We start from the raw sequence: 20236 nt of genomic DNA, 5'->3' as shown, positions 1-20236 counted from the left end.
TGTTAGTCTCTAAGGTGCCACAAGTACTCCTTTTCTTTTTACTCCACAGAGCAGTCCCTCACTGACAAAGAAAACAAGGCAGAGAACTAAACATCTAAGTGGTGATTTTACAATTCCAGTCACTAAAACCTCAACTCTTTTCTGTTCTCCAATGACTTTTCTGAGGCTAACTATGCTCACCCTTGATTGAAAGCGATTCACAGAACATGCAGCTGGGTGCTAAGTTAGGAACCTTTATCACAGATCAGTGATTTAACATAGGGGATTTTTTTGGCTTTTTCTCTAAGTTCACTAGCTGTAAACCATCTGCTCCTTACCAGATAAAGAATGGATTTCCCCCTCTTCTTATTAACATCCTGTAATTTGCGTTACCATTCAGTAAATCTATTTGTGACATGCTATGTGCTTCTCACTGTTCAGCGTCCCTATTTTGTGTGGTTTCCGCTGCTAAGTATATCACTGAGTATCCAAACAGCAGACTTTATGCAGCTCAAAACAAGACACTTAATACCAGTTTCCTAACTGCAGATCTCTGGTGCCCAGCCTGCATAAGGAATCAACCCGGTCCTGCACTCCTCAACACAAGGGTTTGTGCATCACACTAAGGAAAAGTGGTTTCTTTGTTTATCTGCAGCATTTTTTTGCTAAAGAAAGTGGTGTTTTTTTAAGACGGCCAGGGATTTCTGACATTTCTCAAAAGCTCAAACTTCTCATTACTTACGTCAAGGACTAGTTTTAGGAAATCAAAAAGAAGTAGAGAAGAGGGCTGAAAATTGTGCAGCATATTGAAAGCTCCCAAAATGAAGAATACTCCAAATCAGGGACCGGAAAGACAAATATTCACTATTTCGTCTTAACCTGGAATAACTATTACAATATTGCCCCCTTCTGGCATCCTTTATTTTCTTCGGTTTAAATGAAGATTAGAACTGTATGTTCAGAACTTGTTCCTTGTGAAGCCAGTGGGAGTTAGATTGGACCCTTAACTCCTTAAATATTAAGGGGCAGATTCTCTGTTCCCCTACACCTGGTGGAGTTATTTACACTAATGCAAAGCAGGTACAAAATGCTACCAAATCAGAACTGTAAATATGTAAATGACTCTAGAAGGTGCAGGAAAGTGGACAGTCAGGCCCTCATGTGTTGTCACTGAAATGTTACTTTTATTGGTTTGGCTACAGGAAATAAACTTTCCTATAAGTAGATTTGTAAATAGTTTAACTTTCCAAGCCTTATTCTTTACTCCCCCTGAGTCTGACAATAAGAGCACTCAGCATTAGCACAACGCTGGTCTCTTAGAAGCCAATGTTCAAACTCCCACTGATTTCACTAGGGCCATGTTTACACTATGGGTCCTATAGCTACAGCGGCAGCTCTGGTGCTGTAGCGCCGTAATGTAGACACTTCCTATATTGATGGAAGGGATTTTTCCTTCAATGTAGGTAATCCACCTCCTCAAGCAGCAGTAGCTAGGTCAATGGAAGAATTCTTCCATCAATCAAACAACATCTAGACTAGGTGTTAGGTCGCCTTCACTCTGGCACTCAGGGGAATGAATTTTTCACACCTGGGCAATGTGAATAGGTTTACCTAAATTTTAAGTGTTACCAGGCCTGAGAGTGACGTTAGACAAACACTGAGCGCTTTTGCAATTCCCACCCCTAGAGTGTAATGATTGCAGAATTACATTCACCCTTTCATGGCATATTTAGAGATATTGTTGCAAGTCTGGCATTCAAAAAATCCACATCAGCTCAGAGTTAAAAAGATTGGTTCCAAGTAGTTCCATATCTGGAGTTGTATTAGTTTATGTAGCCATCTGAAAGAAGTATTACCTTCTCATCAGGTGTAGGGGAGAACATTTTCTCTTCTAGTGGATGCCTTGAGAAGTCATAAGGATAGGTAACAACTAATTCACCTCCATGGAGACTGGCAGACAATACAAATGGTATAGCCCTCATCCACTTCATAACTGCTTTTGTCTCCGGTGCTACCTGAAGATTAGAAAGAAAAATCACTTGAATGAACATTCTGTTTAGAATGGATTCACTTAAAATAATTTGGGGCCAGCATGACCCTTCTCATAGAAACACCTGCAGATAGGAGTGTGGTGGGGAAGAAAACTGTGTGTGATTCCCCAGATGTCCCATTAGGGGACGGGGTGGTGGTTGTTTGTCATGTAACAAGCATGGAGTTTGGACCTCAAAATCCAGGACTAGAAAAATTGCTATAACAAAATGGAAAGTCAGACTCACAATTCCTAGCCACCCAGACCCTAGAGGCAATTGACATTTTTGGAAAAAGCATCACAACATAGAGAAAAGATTGCTATGGACTATATTTTTGTTCTGTGTTTATACAGCAACTAGCACAACGGAGGACTGGGGTTCCTAGGCGCTATACTAATACAAATAAATAATAATAAGATTTGATTTGAACTAAAATTCAGATTGCAACAAGATTAAGAGCCATAATAGTGGTCACATTTTAATGAAAATGTAACATGTTGCTTTCAAAATTTTCCCTGGACAAGCTGGAACTCAACTGCAAAATCCTAGTGTTCACCACTTGTTGAGAGACAAAGTAGAAAACAACTTTACATTGACTCTTGTAAGATAATTAAGGATATGATTTAGTCACTGAAGTCACAGATTCCATGACTTTTTCGGACCTCTGTGACTGATTTGGTTTTATCTGTCAGTGGCTGTCTCCAGGACTGGAGCCGGGGCTGTGCGCCCCCGCCCTTCAGCTTCAGCAGGGGCTGGTTCTGTTTGCCCATGCCCTGTGGCTTGGGCTGGTGCTGTGTCTCCCCTTCCCCCATGGCAGGTGAGGCTTGGGCTGTCAGTCTCCCTTCCCTGGGGCTCCAGCTGTAATTCCTTCCCTGCCAGCCCTCCATCCTGGTTATTTTTAGGAAAAGTCACAGACAGGTCATGGGTTCCTGTGAATTTTTGTTTATTGCCTGTGACTTGTCCGTGACTTTTCCTAAAAATAACTGTGACAAAATCTTAACCTTAAAGATCCTCTGATCTGTACACCTGACAATAGACGGAGAAGCATCTCCATATCCATGTTATGCACTAGTGTAGCCATGCGTTGCTTGCAAAAGAGTTCAGTGCATTGAATCTAAGCCATAGGATTCTTCATGTTGCCATTTCATGCTATGAAGTAAACAGTTTCCTCCTGAGGGACTTATCTGGCCTCAATCCTTACTGAGGAATAATTTCATTCAGGGTTACATTATAATTAGCTACTCCTTAAATGCAACAGTGACACCTGGTGGCCAGTTAGGGTAAGCCTCGAAATCAGATGAAGTGAGCTGTAGCTCACGAAAGCTTATGCTCAAATAAATTTCTTAGTCTCTAAGGTGCCACAGGTACTCCTTTTCTTTTTTGCGAATACAGACTAACACAGCTGCTACGCTGAAACCAGCTGTCAGAGAGTTGTTAGTTTTAGGGAGGGATTCTCCTTCCATTTGCACCTTGTGGGATCATTGACAGCTGTGCAATGTGAGTGCCAAGTGGCTGTAAAATGCTACCAAATGAGAACAGCAGTCAAATGTCAAAGACTACACAAGGTGTAAAGTGAAGGAGTGTCAGGCTCTTACTTTGGGCCCCGCTATGCATGGATCTATGCAGGGCTGCTAAAGCCCCCTGTCACCTCATGCTTAAACACCATCAGCTATCAGAAAATAATCAAGGTTGGAGGATGACCATCCCTTGGTCAGGTGGTCACTTGCATGAGTGACTTCCCGAGTGCCCCCCTGTAAATATTGCAGGAAATGCGTTGGCAGTTCAGTAAAAGCAAGTGGCATTCTTATCCAGGTGGCGTAGACACCACTGTGGAATACTGTTACTCCATTTAATGTGTAGTAAGTGCTGGGTAACTGAGGAAGGCAGCTGAAGCAGCATTAGCCTTTATAGTCATTGTAGACTAGCCATTGGTATGGGTGCTTATAACATATTTGTTTAGCAGGGCTGCCATTTCATTTAGAAGAGGGCAGTATGCACACACACACTAACCAGTGCAGAACAACCTGAAAACACCTTTTCTGGTGATAGCCAGGGCAACGGTTTCACAGGACCCATATGAATGGTCCTTTATATTGATGCCAGTTGCTGATTAGGGCTCTTCCGCAGAGCATGTAGCCATTGGCAGAGAGTGGGGCTTCAATTATTTTGTGTCAGTTGTTTGCCAGGTGGCACTTGCAGTATGTCAGGGTGCCAGGCTCAGATGAAAATACTGGATGAATTGTCATCAATTAGATCCATCCAACATCTGGCTGTCAGCTGGCTTGAAAACACTAAGAAAAGTCACTAAAGCCAAAATCTGAAAAGATATTTAGGGGTTGGGATGCTCGATGTTGCAACTCCTAAGTGATTTAGGAGCTGTTTTCAAGAGTGATTTAAGCACTTAGGTGCCTAAAGCCCATCAACTTCCAATGGGATTTTGGTTCCTAACAGCATAAATCCCTTTTGAAAATTAAATTTAAGCTCCTAAATCAGCACGGCAATGCTGAGTGCCGCAACGCATAAATACCTTTAAAAATCTGGGTCTAAGAGTAACAAAAGCTACAGTGCTGGCTCTAGGCAGCTGCAGTGAGAAATCTGTCTGAATGTTTACTTTGTAGTGCACATGTCAGGGTGTATTTTTTGTAAGGCGCTGTGTAAAAATTCATTAGTGAAGGTTTTATAGGCCCTGGACACTGTGGGACAGGTGGCTATGTGGTAAGAACTGGGGGAGGGATAGTGGTGGTCAGAATAACAACACTCCAGGAATCACACATTATTCTTACTTCATTGTTGTTAGCATTTAGCTGGTAGAAGTATTGTGGGGCTGGCAATTAAGTAAAAAACTAAAAGAAAAAAATTAAGTTGGCTCCTGTTTGATCTGTGGTTTGGAAATGGGTGTTACAGTGATGGAAGAAAAGAAGATACAGCTAATAGAAAGGAGAATGGCAGGCAAGCAGAGGAAAGACAGAGTGCTCATGGAAGATATTAGGGGGAACATGAACTTGGAACTCTTAATGATAGAGAGGTTGGAGAGCACACTTTTGTGGTTGGATGAACATCTGATCAGAATGACCAGCAAAGAAAGCCTGGGAGGAAGAGGACAGCAAGAAAGGGCGTGGAAGACTGGTGATATGATGGGAAGACACTGTCAGGAGAAATTTGAAGAGAAAAGGACTGGAACGCCAAGACCTATGAATCTGTGTTAAGGACCAGAAGAAGTAGTGAAGAATTGTGGGCACCTCCGACCCTGTGTAAACAGGAAAAGGAGTAGGGAAGTGAAGTATTGTTAGCATTTAGGAACATGAGTTACAGGACCAGGCATAGCAAATTCTTCTGTAGTTTATCATCATTTGAGATAACTGAAGTTCTACATCCTGGTTATTAGCTATGCTCCAGTTTCTAATACACAAAAAGCCATTAGTACCTTTGCATACATTTGCATGCCAGTATCACTAAAAACTATAGTATTACAGATGAGCCCAGAGAGAAAGATATGCAAGGAGTGGCAGACAGGATGGAAAATATCATCCCCTTACTTCCCCCACCATTGACACAGGATTTTAAAGTGAACCCAATGCTACTGATTCCATGAGAAAAAGAAGCAAAGAGGTCCTTTATCAGGAAGTTATCATTATAATAATTCATTTGTAGCATTGCAGTAGCACAAAGGATCCCTAGTAATGGACCAAGATAAAATTGTGTTAGGCAAAAAGATGATCCCTGCCCCAAAGAATTTATAATAAGACAAGAGATAACAGGTGGAGATAGTCAGACCGGGGAATACAAAGGAACAATGAGACAATATTTGTCAGCATGTCAGGCACACTGGCTGCCTAACGATTGTCAAGTTTGGTAATACGGCAATTCCCCCATATGTTCAAGAGCACGAGAGGATTTTACTCCCGGCTCAGAAGAAGGGAGACCATTTGAAAAGCCCTGGGGAGTTGAGCGCCATGGTAAAGGACACTAAAGAAATCTTTCAGGCACACACAGGTACACACATACCAAAGGTGGGGGAGAGAAAATTGCTCAGGAAGTTTTGTGAGAATGAACTTGGGGAGTCTCAGAGGAAGGCTCCCTTATGGGTTTGCAGTGAGAGTGGGCTTTCCACAGGGAATCTGAGACCTGACTCCATGGATCCCATGGAATTAGTAAGAAAAGTCAGACCCTTCTGGGCCTGGGCCTCCTTCCCAAGACTTGGCTCCCTTTAACTCCATCCCTTCTAAGAAGCAGAAACTGCAGACAATTTAATACAGCCTGGAGAAGCACTGATGCCCTCATGGGTTTCCTCTTGGGATCAGCTGGCTGGCCAATGGAACATGCAGTGGCAATTCCTATGCTTCTCCGTTCTGTCAGTGCCCACACAAAAGCTCTTCTGTAGGCTGTTGAGTAACAGGGAAGCCTGCTGCAGAAGGGGCTCAATTCCTCTTCTCTGGTTTCAGCACACAAAACTGTCTGCTCCTTTGCTCCTCTCTGCAGCAGTGAATAGGCACCAACATAGACCCTGTCCTATTCTTGAGGAAATAGGTACTCTCAGATTTCAGTAAAAGTCTTTTATTTAACTGTTATATCAATATTTTCTGGAACAAGCCCAGAATGTCTTATTCAGAGAACTTCCAAACTCAACCTCTTTCCATGTCTCTCTAGCCTACTTCCTTGTTAGATACCTACATACTCCGCAAGACAGCGAGCCCATTTGTGATACTGACAGACCAGATGCCAGCCCATGCCATGGTCCCTATGTCTCAACCAAATATGAACAAATACCTAGCTGGAATCAGTGTGGCTCACCTCTGTGTTAATATTATTAAAATAGATATTAAAATTACAAGATTGTGTTTAGTATTAAGACTTTCTTGATTGCTGGTGTGTTGCTGTGCGCATTAATCTCACTTACAGCATCTGTATCCTATATTGTAAGATAATATTTAAGCATTGGGAATGTAAACTTCTGTGACATTCTAAATCACTAGACAGGAGAGAGACATTAACTAGTGTGAAGTGCTGACCTCCAAAGCTGTTACATCCTGGTCAACAAGGAAGGCCCATCAACACCACAAAGACTATTGTGGAACACTGAAGAGAACAAAAGACTTTGTTTCTCTGCTCTCTCACTCCACACCCACGAAGAGAAGTTATGCAAGTTGATTCCACCCATCATCTGAGTTCACAGCTTAGAGCACATGGGAGAAAGAGAATAAAAAACCTCTAACAAGATGGAACTGTACCTCTATGACTCCTGGACTCTGCAGGCGTACAGCTTCTAAGCATAAGCAAGGGATCCCCAGCTGCTTAGCGTGGGTTAGCCCTATAGGACATATACAGCTTGTTTATTATAGAAACCTCTATTACCTTTTCAAATATAAAACTGTGACTCGTGTGTGTGTTTTCCTGCTTTCATCTTATAAAGAACTCTATTTCCTTTTCCCTGTTAATAAATCTTTAGATAGTTTATTATAGGATTGGCTACAAGCATTGTCTTTGGTGTGAGATCTAAAGAGCAACTGACCTGGGGTAAGTGACTGGGCCTTTGGGACAGACAGTAACCTGAATATTGCTGTGATCCTTGGTGTAAGGGACCATTTATCACAAAGGTAGGCTCGCCTGTGTGGCAAGACAGATTGGAGTATCCAAGGGTACTGTCTGTGACTCCATGGTTAGGCTGTTATAGTGCTTGATGACTTTCCACTTAATAATTGGTTTAGTGAAATCTAAGTATAAAAAGTACACCTAATTTGGGGTTTGTGCCCCGTTGCCTGCCCTGAGGTTGGTACTCAAGCTCTTGGGTTACTGCAGGACAACTTTACACCATTATTATTTTATTGCTGCAAATTTTGTGGAAAACAATTAGGTTTTGCAACCCATATAGCAATTTAGCTTTAAAGAAACTATATTTTAAACCTACATCCTTCTGGTTCAGCTCCATCAATGGTATAAGACTCTACCCTTTGCCTATTCATAGATTATTTCTTTAATGTAATTTATTAATTCACCAAAAGTCCTTTGTCTTTCAGTCACAGTCAATCATTCTTAAATTATCCATTTTGCAAGAGCAATTTAAGATACAATTAGAAGGGAACTAAATAATTTGTCTATAAATAGTGAATGGCCATCACCCTTTTTAAACCTGATTCCCATTTCTATCAATTATATCGTATTTAGTCACTGTCTCCATGGTCTGTAAAGATGATTTCTTTTTTTTCTTTTAGAACAACTGGACTAGATTTCCTACAGTTTCTGTCAACCTCCACTATAAGCCTCCAAATCCTGTATGAATCAAGGCAATTTAATTTATTTAATCTCTGATAATGTTTCTCAATTTAAACTCTGACCATTTATTACAATAATTGGTAATAACAGAGAACAAAACTTGTTGTGAAGGTAAGGATTATGGGAAGGGAAGGGGTTTTTCTGAGTTTATGTGACTGGCAAAGAGCTAAAGAGCTTGCTTTCAATTTTCCGGTCTCCATGTGGTGCTTTGGAATACCTGCGTAATTACTTTAATAAGCCAGATAATAAATACCATTAAGTAAATGACAGTTGAAAGGCTGGCTTTGAAGCAGACATACTAATGCTTTTACATGCACAAAGCTGAGTTCCATAACAGCGTCCCCTCACGAAGGTAAATGGTTCATATCCCTAGCAAAATTGATGCTCATTACATCAACAACTCATATGGCTCTTCTGTGCCCACTGCTGTAGGAGTAGGTTAACTCCGGACTGAGAGAAAATTCATGCAGTTTCGTCTCTTAGCTAAATGAAACTGTAGTTGTCAGGGAAGTTTTTGTGTGCCTTCAAGGTCACAGGATGACAGGTTCTCTCATTCTCTCTCCACACAGCACACATCGGAAGGTACTTTGTATGTTGTTGAGCTGCTTGTTATGGAGGGAACAAGTTCTCTGTGTGTTTGTGGTGTGTTAAATAGTCACTTCCTTCATAGCTAATTCCCCTGTAAAATGCAGTGAAAGGCCTGCAGTAGAACGGTTGTAGCCTCTGGTATGTTGAAACCCCTCCGTAATTTTGTGGGTTTTCGTTTCTGTTCAGGGCAGGTTGAGACAACAGAGGGGTTAAAATGCCAGTGGCTGCCTATGCCTTTTCTGCACTGGAGCGCTCACATTCTCTGTCACTAGGGGAGCAGAACTTGTGGTAGCAACAGTGGGAAATTTGGGACAAAAATCCTAGGGACAAATTCTGTCACCTACCCAGGCTTCTGTAGGCTACTGTGATGACATACAGGGGATGTAAAGGCACAACAGGAGTCCGGGGAGAATCTGACTAGTGCAGGGCACTCTGTAAGTGACCCTACACTACTCCCCACCATAAAGTCATGTTTAAGGAGCATGCCACACACATGGCAGGGGGCAACTGGGAAAAGACTAGGGGCAAGAATGTAAACACTATGCAATGAATAGTGTTAGAGGAATTCTGGGCTGGGCTGCAGTCCATAGGCAGCCTGGGCTGGGCTAAGTCAGAATGGCCAGAGGCTGCTGCGGCTTATGCTGGTGGCTGCATCAGTCTTCGGAGCAGCCGAGAATATGAGCATAAATCTCTCCTTGTCCCCTCTCTTTCTGGGCTGAGACTTCAGTTCTGCAGCTCTTGGAAGTGTAGACAAGGCAGATGTCCTGGTCCCTGCCTTGGAAGGCTTCCAATCTAATCTTAATGCAGAGGTATGCAGCCCAGTACAATAGTACAGCAGAGGGAAATCTTCCAAATAGGCCCAGGTAAAACTGGTGACAATTCTTCCCTGCCTTTCCCCAAGTGTGTTTGACACATGTATGGCCTATTACACAGCACACAGCTCTGGAGGGACAGACTCCAATACAGAGTTCCCTAGCCAAATGGCACCAGCAGTTAGCTCACCAAGGCTTTGATCCTGCAAAGGGCTCTGTATAGGCAACCCCCCCCCGCACCGGCTTGGAGCCCCATTCAAAATAACAAGGCTCTGTACTGGAGGCAGGGTCTGTCCACATTGAGTTATTTGCATGGTCAGGGCTCAAGACCACTTCCCAGGCCCTTCCCAGGCCTTCAGAGACATTACTCAGTGCAATAACAAAGCACAATTTTAAATGTAAATGTATTTAAATGTATTATTTAAATGTAAATAATGTCAATGACTGTGCACTATTGGGATTAACAGGAAAAAAAGGGTGCCCAGCTCTCAGGGCAGCAGAGTTCTGCTTTGTTTGCAATCTGTCTCTCTCTATTTCTCTCTCTCTCTCTCTCTCTCCTCCTCTTATATTATCTTTTGGGACCTCTCCTATTTATCTCTTGGAACCCCTTTACTAGGCCTCCAACTCTGCTTCAAATGCTCTAATGCTGGAGCTGAGCGAATAATTGATTGTTTTGGTTCAGTGGCAAATCTCTGAGGGAAAAAAAGTCATTTCGGGTCACCCCAAAACACCAGTTTTTCAGGTTCTCACCAAAACACAAAGATGCAAATTTAATTTCAAGTTGAATGAAACGGTCTGTTTTATTTTTGGGTGTTTTTCTGCCTTTTTGGTTTTTAGAGATTTATTATTTATTATTATTATTATTATTTTAAGTTAAATCTAGCTACATTTCTAAACAAAACATCAGTTCTAAATGAAAACTCAAACATTTCACTATTTGCCGTGTTTGACCCTAATTCATGAACAGTTTCAATCTATCTGAAATTGCCTTTTGTTTGGGAGGGGGATGGGAATAAACTATTCATCAAAGAAATTTTATCTAGTTCTATCAAGGTCATTTCTTCTCTTCTGAGGCTCCCTCAGTCTGTGCTCTGAGGCTTGCAGTGTGCAATGTTTCACAAGCCCCCTATTTGCCTTCCACCATCTCTCTTTATTAGTTCATTTGAAAGCTGAAAATCATCAAGGCCCTGATCCTACAAGCTGCTCCACACAGGGGGCTTCTATGCCTATGCAGAGCCTCGAGAGAAGTCAGCTGGGCTCCGGGCTCCAGCTACATGGCGTACCTTGCAGGATCAGCACATAACCAGCACATTTCTCACAGCTGTCACTGAAGGTGTGGGTTTCTATGGCACCCATTATGGTAGTATCTGAGCAACACACACTCTGTAATGTATTGATTCTCACAACACCCCTGTGAGGTAGGGCTGTGCTATTATTGCATTGTACAGATGGGGAAGTGAGGCACAAAGAGACTAAATGACTTGCCCATGGTCACATAGGAAGGTTTGTGGAGAAGCAGGGACTCCCCAGAGTACCCTGCTAGCATTGTAATTTCTGGATCATCCATCATCTCTGGGACTTTGAACATTTGGGATTGCATGCTGGCAAACAACTGAACCAATTTCACTGAAAACCCACCCAAATGAAAACCAAGGTTGCATGGGGAATTGAAGAGAGAGCAGGAGCTCTCAGACTCAGGGCTAGTGTTTTGCCTCACACTTACAGTAGGTGATGGATTCTGTGTTTCCTCTGTTTGTAGGGAGATAAATTGTAACTGCAGCCACTGGAGCTGGGGGAAACCGCTCCCTGCCCCATGACAGGGATATAGCCTTTGGTACACCTGTCCTGTGACTGGGGCTACTCCTGAATATCACACTCTTACTATGCAAGCACATGCCTTACTTAAGTTGCTGATGATTAACTTCAGGCCCAGTGCTGCTTCTGCTGCTCCCCGTACCGGGGAGGAGAGGTAACAGCTGCTTTCTCCCACCCACCTTCCAGTACTGCTGGTGAGGGGGTGAACTAGTAGGCACTGAGATAACAGCTTCAATTACTTGATCTGTTTGTTAAAATATCAGCTTGGTCATTTCCAAGAAATGCTGAGGATACATAACTCCCAGTGAAGTCACTGTGAGCTCCGTGGGGCAGGGACCAGCGTGGTGTTCTGTCTGTTCAGCACCAAGCGATGACCGGGGCTGATAGATCCTATTGCAATACATATAGTACATTTAATAATAATAATAATTAATTAATAATCAAGTCAATATGAGTTGTGGGTGCTCAGCCCTTCTAAAAGTCAGACCCTCCCAAATTGTTTCTGTTGTACAATAGCATATAGTTTAATTAAATTCTGAAACCTGTGATTTGTGACATTTTTGTTTGCTAGTCATTTGAGACTTTTGCCTTTTCTTCCATGACCAGCCCATGACTTATCATACAAATCCTATGCACGTCCAACTAGTCCTCCTTATAAGAATAATAATATTAAGCTCAAGCAAGCATCGAGGATAACTTCATACTGATTTTTTTAAATATTCATAATTATCTGAGCCTTTATACAAAATATTTGATAAAAAGTCTGTAATTCATACCTTACCCTCCCAATAGGATTGTGGAATGGGGATGTGGTCTAGGCGTGCCCATCGGAGCCCGGCTCTGTTGTAAACTTCAGATGTCAAGTCAGGGAAATTTCTGTTAAGATCAAGGTTCTGAGCAGTTTGACGTCCATTAATCCATCCATTGTAACCAGCTCCCTAATAAAGAAAGAAGCCAATTAAATAGATCCAATCCTGTCTGTCTCATAATGTTTGGGGTTTTAAAAATGTTATTTGCTAATGACCAAGTGGAAGTTTTAAATGCCAAAAAGACACCGGAGATTTGTTAAAAGTGTCCAGAGAGTGGAAATAATATATTTATTTATAGAACACCCTTTATCTCAAAGGACCTCAAAAGCACATGTGAGCACCACGGATGTGACTCAAAGGTCGAACACAACAGCTGTGAAACAGGGTTTAAATCAGGGTTCAGCAAACATAATAAATATTAATATTTAATTACATTTGATCTTCTAGCTGAGAAAGAAAATATATTAAAAAAAAGTTTGTATAAAATAAAAGGATCAACTTCAATCATCAAAATTGGCTCATTGGGCATTTTGCTCAAATATTGATAGGGCAGGCTACTGAATGTGCAAAAAAGACTTTCATCTGTATCAAACCTCCAGTGTGCAAACAGGAACAATGGAAAATCTGGTCCAAATTACCTGTTAGTTTTGTTAATCTGGGCACTACGAGCAGCCACCCATCAAATCAGATGGGAATAAAATCTGTTAGTCAACTATTGTCAAAACCCAAATCCCCCAAACCCCAGATTTTCTTTTCTCTTTTGCAGGGTAATTTTATAACATATTTACTTCATTGCAAAAAGTTTTTTACCTCTTCTGCAGCAAGTTCATACCCATCTGGGTTCAGTGAAGGCAGAAAGTGAATTCTAGTGTTGTTTATCAAAGTCTGGATCCTGGGGTTCCCAAGGAGATATTCAGAGCACAAGTATTGTGCAAGGTATATTAACAATTCTTTTCCAACAACTTCATTTCCATGCATGTTTCCAATATACTTAAATTCTGGCTTCACTGTGAAAAGATGGAGTAATGAGATGATTTGTTGTAATTCTGAGAACATTTGGATGCCTTCCTAAAGCCTTGCAACTCAGATAGCTGACCGATGAGTCAGTGAGTTTTATTTACAGTAATTTAACATGCATTTTCCTGTAAACATCATGTCAATTCCAGATCCATTTGCACCAACTTCAAGTCAGTTAACAAATTAAATATATTTTCTTTATACAATAAAATGAACTATTCGTTAAGAATTCACAAATGTTATGAGGCAATCACTGCGGTTAATGATGAGAACAGCTAAAACTAGCTGTAAATCAGAATATTTTCAGAGGACTGCAAACAAAAACATCTAGGAAAAGAGTAATTGGCTAAGACATCAGCTAGACTACACTGTGATGGGATCTATCAGGCCTTCTCTACGCTCTGCTGGAGACATGAGAGTCCTGACACTCCATGCCCAAGGAAAATCCATCTAGACCAGGTGACCAACAAGGCAGTCCTCCAGAGGCCTAGAAGGGCCAGGCGGAAATACTGACCTATCAAGAATCAGCAGGCCAGTTAGGACATTTGGCCAGCTTTTCCTTGAGGGCAGAGCTGAGACTGGTACACAGGAGGAGCACCTAAGTGCTAACCCAGAGCCCAGGCCAGGACCTTACTCTAAGCCCAGCAAGTAAGCACTTGCATTCTGAAGGATTTTTTCTTCTTTGTTTAAAGTGGCAGACAGCCAACTCCTGAGCTGCTATTTTTCTTTGGAAACTGACACCCAGCTTACCGCACAGGTTACCCTACCTCAAGCAGGTGGCCAAACTTTGCAGACCAAGATGGGGAGTGGATGCAATACAATGTGTGGCGCTGAAGGTGGCGCCACAGAGCCACCTTGCCTGCCACATGCACACATCACCATAGATTCTGAAACCAAGTATACAACAACAGCATGTATATAGTATTATGGCCTTGATTCTCTGTTAGACCATCCCTGTGTTTGGAGCAGGAATCAGGTTAGGGTGCAAATGTAGCTTTAAATTCTATTCTGGGACCTATGAGGCCACTGGTGTAAGTTAGAGTAGCCTCAGGATGCTCCTATATTATGCTCTGCATCCCATGGTTCCCTATGGGTCATGGAAAATAGAGCAGAGCTGTAGTGCAGTGCATTCTAACCACACCCCTTCCCTGTTCCCAGTCTGCATCCTCATCTTTCTCTCTAACCATAACAAACTCTGTATGCCTGAATCAGGGAGGAGGGATGGAGTCAAGCCCTCATACCAGCTTTACATAGGTCATGAAGGCCTCCTGCTCTGGGAGTTATTTTTGCCCTCTTAAAAGCCCCATTATGCTGTTCAGAGTGATGTAATTGCCTGCTAACGTATCATTTTTACGATAAAACATGTTGAATTATGGTTTTATTTTAAAACATGTTTATTTACTGGTTTGTAGGCTACCTAACCATTCTACTGGCCAATGGAACATTATATTATTAAGGACAGTGCTACCACTGTTCCTTTAATTGGAGGTGAAGGATGGCCTAGTGGTTAGGCTTCTAACATGGGACTTGGGAGATTCAGATCCCTACTCTGCTACAGACTTCCAGTGTGACCTTTGATAACAGAGGGCTCTTCAATCTATCAAAGAAAGGTATAACAAGGTTAAATGGCTGGAAGTTGAAGCTAGGCAAATTCAAACTAGAAATGGGGTAAAATATTGAAAGGGGGGGTAATTAACCATTGAATCAACTTACCAAGAGTGGTGATGTATTCTGCATCACTGGAAATTTTAAAATCAGAATTGGATGTTTTTTTCTAAAAGATATGTTCTAGTTCAATGACAGCTATTGGACTTGAAGCGGAATTAATCTAGGGAAGTCCTATGCAGAAGGTCAGACGAAATGATCACAATGGTACTTCTGGCCTTAAAATCTATTAATCTATAGAGAACATGATAGAAGTTCACCATATCTCACCCTAAGAGGTTAGCTGTCAGAGTTATGTCCACACTGCAGCTGGGAGCATTATTACTCACTCAGGTCATGGTGTCCAGGATTGGTTGAAAACTCAATCACAAAAAGGTCTCTCCCTTCAAAGCTACGGCCAATGCTGTAAGTTCTTGCAATGTGGGAGCACCTAGAAGCAGTCTTCTTCAAAATGCTCACCATTTTGTAATACGAATGATGGGTGAACTGAATTAAAGTTGTAGGAACCTCCACAAGTAAATCTTCCTCAGCTAATTCTGGCTCCCCTGCAGAGAAAAATTATAACTGCAACTAAGTGAGGTCAAAAAATTTGTGCCAGAGTGGGGTTATCAAGTTACAGTGAACAAACACCTGCCCCTCTGTTCATAAAACATACATTTCCAATAATAAAAGTATGAAAATTAGAAATGAGCCTGAATCAAAACATTAGATCTGAATAAGAACCTCCTCCATTTGCTCTTCCGTGTGAGGTAGAATCATAGAATATTAGGGTTGGAAGGGACCTCAGGAGGTCATCTAGTCCAACCCCCTGCTCAAAGTAGGACCAATCCCCAACTATGTTAGTCCAAGTCTCCAAAACCAGCTACTGCACTTGCATGGTGACAGCTATTTTAAGATGTGCAGCCATATTTGCTGTGAGCTTCACCAACTAAAAACCGGCCTGTAGTACACAGGTAAACTTCAGCCTTCAGCATAGAGACTGGTCCTTTAAATCTATTGGATCAAATTCATCCTTGGTGTAATGAAACTGACTTCAGTCACCTGCACTATATACCTCTAAACAAAAAAAATAATATTCACAAAGGCAATTTACCTTCCATGAGATAGTATTGTGCATTTCCTGTTGTTCTAAAATTTCAGGTAAGACTTAAAGATATAATACTAAATCTGTAGGTATATTATAGCAATCGTGGATAGTTTCTTATGATGTGCATGTATAGCTTCAATTCTTACCTCGTAGCTTTGCCAGTGGATCAAAACAACCTTCTTCTTCACCAGCAAAGAAGCGATCACAGTCTAAGAAGTAGGGCCAAGCCATGTCTATTGTGTCAAATGCAGGAAGGCAATTTTTTTTCAGGTTTTCACAGACGTGCCTGCAGGGCTTTATCATTTTGTCTTTTTCACACTGTGGGGCCAGTATTGAGCAGCTCAAGAGTCTCAGATCAGGATTACATTCTCCCTGAAGCAAGTTGTGTAGCACACTCATGAGAATATATTCAGAGCTGAATTCAACCACTCCTCTGGACTTCTGATCCAGCAAATTAGGATATATTGTTTTGGTGTAGGGAACATCACCACAAGAGCCTAAGGTGATGTCCACGCATTTTGCTACAAGAAACGATAAGATGAACATGTGAAAAATACCTTGCTCATTAATCACACTGAATCCAATACAGCTGCTCAAATAATATGTATTGAATAACAGGCTCAGTTAATTTAATCTGTTTGCTGTTCACAGATTGTCTGGCAATTGATCACAATATTCTCAGATATATTTATTATTTGAAACTATTTGCCAAATGATTCTTAGTCAGTGGCTTGTTTGTGAGTAGTTCATTGCAAGTAGCCAGTATTCAAAATTTCAATTAGATTTTCAATTTTTGTTGGACACATGGTAATATTTCTGTTCTCTGATTCGCTAAATCTAACTTTTAAAATCAGATTTCTGGTGTATTTACAAATTCAAATTTTGAAGTAGTTAAATGGACAGATTCTGGCCACCACAGTGGGTGCTTTGAAAGTTTGGATGCCTGTGGACTCCCCTGTCATTTGGAATCCCCATGGGGCCAGAATAAGTAGCATGGCCAGAGAAAACAGTTAAGATGGACAACTGGTGTAAGTTAGAGTAACCCCAAGACTGCTCTATATCACATCAGGAACAAGAGCTTGAGCATATCAACCCCAGCATGGTGGAGCTGAAAAGGTGGCTGACATCTGCTTTCTACCGTACATTTGTACTGGAGGATATGGGCTAAAGCAGATTCATTTTAAAAATTCTAGCAAGTAGAAATGTTTTTGCAACATTTAACCAATTAAACAAACAAAAGGATAAACTGGTATTTATCATGTATGGTAGAGTTATTGGATACTATGACACTGGGCAACTTGGATATCCAAGTTTGAGTCTTACACTCTGTGCTGAGGTCCCAGGCTGGTATGAGATGATATCACAGTAGTGAAAGCAAACTCTTGCCCTTGGAGAGAGAGAACATCTCCCATTGCTCTCTAGTACCTGACTAGGGCCAATGCATGGAGCAGTATTGTCAGGATCCAGGATCAGCTGCATCCAGCTGAAGGAAAGAATAACAAGGAAATAACTAGGAAATACTTAGGGTGCTGAGAGCCCTGGGAGGGGCAGGCGGGGAGAAAAAGAGAAGCTATGCCATACCTTTTTCTCCTGTTTGGCATAGTCCTGCAAATAAAGAGAAGATAAATAGGGATTAGCATCATGAACAGGAGAGAAGGGCTGCTGAAATACCTGTCTAGTACCGTAGTTCTTGCTGCATCTCAAATGTTTGAACTCAGAGTTAAACATGTCTAGTTAAGAGACTTTTTACAGACACAAACAAAGATATGTGGCAATAAGTTAGTGGGCTTGAATACTAAAGGGAAACACAATGCAATATTACTGTGGCTTGTGCGGAAGGAAAGGAAAAGTTCAGTGTGATGTCAAAACCTCAGCTCTCCTGTGTCCCGCTGACATTCCAAACAGGAAGAATATGACCATTATTGTCAGGAATGTCAGTCTAATCCAGTGGTTCTCAAACTGTGGGTCGGGACCCCAAAGTGGGTCATAATCCCATTAATGGGGGTTGCCAGGGCTGGCTTAGACTTGCTGGGGCTTGGGGCCTAAACCAAAGCCTGAGGGATTCAGCCCTGGGAGGCAGGGCTCAGGTTACAGGCCCCCTTGCTGGGGCTGAAGCCCTTGGGCTTCGGCTTTGACCCCTTCCCCACCTGGTGCAGTGGGGCTCAGGCTTTGGCTTTGCCTTCCCCCACCCCCACCCCGAGTCGTGGGACTCAGGAGGGCTGAGGCTTCAGTCCCCACTCCTGCGGTTATATAGTAATTTTTGGTGTCAGAAGGGGTTGTAGTGCAATCAAATTTGAAAACCCCTGATGTAATCTAATATAATCTAAAGCATTTATATCATGCTCATCACTGTAGTAACTGAGCTCCTAACAAATCTATCAACACCACACTATATAGGCCCACACATGATCTATGTCCCTTTCTCTCTAAAGCAATTTTTATTTTAAATCTTCCACCACCTCTTCTACCTTTTTAACTTTTCTAACTTTGGCAACTAAGGCAAAATGATGCTACTAAAATAAGACTCAAACTGTTGGGTTTTTTTCAGTGCCCCATTGGAAGTAACAATTATGTGCAAGCCTCATAAACATCAAAGGGTATGTTTTCACTGCTGTATATTGGGGATCTAGCCATGTAGCTATAGTCAATGGGAGACTGGCAGCTAGCTCCTCGTGTTTGTTCTTATAAAACCAAATGTATTATGTCCACTAAGAAAAGTGTGAATTACTACTCCCACCATATTTAACAGTTATTATCTGAATTCACTCTGTTAATCACTCTCCGGAAACCAACTAATTTTTCACTCTCTGGAAACCAAAGCAAAATTATTAACATGAAAACAAAATTAGCCCTGGATTTGATCTTGACAATGGGTAATTTAATGGGAAATGAGTCTGGTTATGTATCCTGAATTATCATCAATTAACATTACTCTGTAAAGTATTTCTGCGGCTCTGTGCTATTATAAATATTTAATTTTTGACACCAGCAATTACTGGTAACCAATAATCTTGTGGTAACTTTTTGAATATATGCTATTCGTACGGGCTTTTTGTCCTGGCTTGGTAGATAATGGTAATAACAATAAACAATACTTAGTGCATCTATATCAGAGGTGGGCAAATTACGGCCCACGGGCCACATCCGGCCCGCGGGACCCTCCTGCCCGGCTCCTGAGCTCCTGGCTCGGGTGGCTAGCCCCTGGCCCCTCCCCTGCTGTTACCCGTCCCCCACAGCCTCAGCTCACTGCCTCACTGGCGCAATGCCCTGGGTGGCAGGGCGGCGAGCACCTGGGGCAGTGCAGCTGCAGAGCCCGGCCTGACCCAGTGCTCTGTGCTGCGCGGTGGCATGGCTGGCTTCAGTCGGGGGGCACGGCTGTAGCACCACCAGCCACCGGTGCTCCAGGCAGCACGGTAAGGGGGCAGGGAGCGGAGGGGTTGGATAGAGGGCAGGAGAGTTGTGAGGGTGATCAGGGGGTGGGGGTGTGGATAGGGGTCGGGGCAGTTAGAGGGTGGGGAACAGGGGGGTTGAATGGGGCAGGGGTTCCAGGGGGGCAGTGAAGAAGGAGAGTGGGAGTTAGGTGGGGCGGCAGGGGGCAATCAGGGGACATGGAGAAAGGGGGGTTGGATGGGGCAGAGGTCCTGGGGGGGCAGTCAGGAATGAGAGGAGGGGTTGGATCAGGTAGTGGGGGGCAGTCAGGGGTGAAGGTTCCGGGGGTGGTCGGGGACAGTGAGCGAGGGGGGAGGGGGGATGAGGCAGGGATCCTGGGGGGTGGGAGCCGACAGGGAACGGGGGGTTGGATGGAGCAGGAGTCCCAGGGTGGGAGCCGTCAGGGGGCAAGAAGCAGGGGGGATAGGGGGCGGGCCATGCCTGGCTGTTTGGGGGTGGCACAGCCTTCCCTAACCGGCCCTCCATATAATTTCCGAAACCCGATGCAGCCCTCAGGCCAAAACGTTTGCCCGCCCCTGATCTATATAGAGTCTTCTATCAGAGGATTTAAGTGTGCTTTCATTAACTCAGCCTCACAATCTCCCTATGAGGTCGTTATTATTAACTATAGTTACAGCTGAAGAAGCTAAGGGACAGAGAGACCAATTTCCTAGTTTTTGTATTGAGACCCTCAAACCTGCCTCTTGCATCCACAATGTTATGACTGTAGGTGCG

The 20236-nt window shown here is 42.7% G+C and overlaps 1 protein-coding gene across 1 annotated transcript in view; it reads right to left on the bottom strand.

Annotated features, from left to right (window-relative positions):
* CPZ (carboxypeptidase Z) overlaps positions 1-20236 on the bottom strand; it is a 52197-nt gene that overhangs the window by 12935 nt on the left and 19026 nt on the right. Inside the window, exons 2-7 of the mRNA XM_038399860.2 lie at positions 17654-17677; positions 16219-16593; positions 15315-15530; positions 13114-13310; positions 12271-12432; positions 1836-1994 (exon numbers count right to left, since the gene is read on the bottom strand). Of these exons, the coding sequence (XP_038255788.1) occupies positions 1836-1994; positions 12271-12432; positions 13114-13310; positions 15315-15530; positions 16219-16593; positions 17654-17677 (1133 nt within the window). The remainder of the gene's footprint in view (positions 1-1835; positions 1995-12270; positions 12433-13113; positions 13311-15314; positions 15531-16218; positions 16594-17653; positions 17678-20236) is intronic.

This window comes from Dermochelys coriacea, chromosome 4 (genome assembly GCF_009764565.3).
Source record: "Dermochelys coriacea isolate rDerCor1 chromosome 4, rDerCor1.pri.v4, whole genome shotgun sequence".
Classification (NCBI taxonomy): domain Eukaryota; kingdom Metazoa; phylum Chordata; order Testudines; family Dermochelyidae; genus Dermochelys; species Dermochelys coriacea.
The sequence above is the reverse complement of the archived record's forward strand: the minus strand, read 5'-3'. Positions and strand labels throughout refer to the sequence as shown.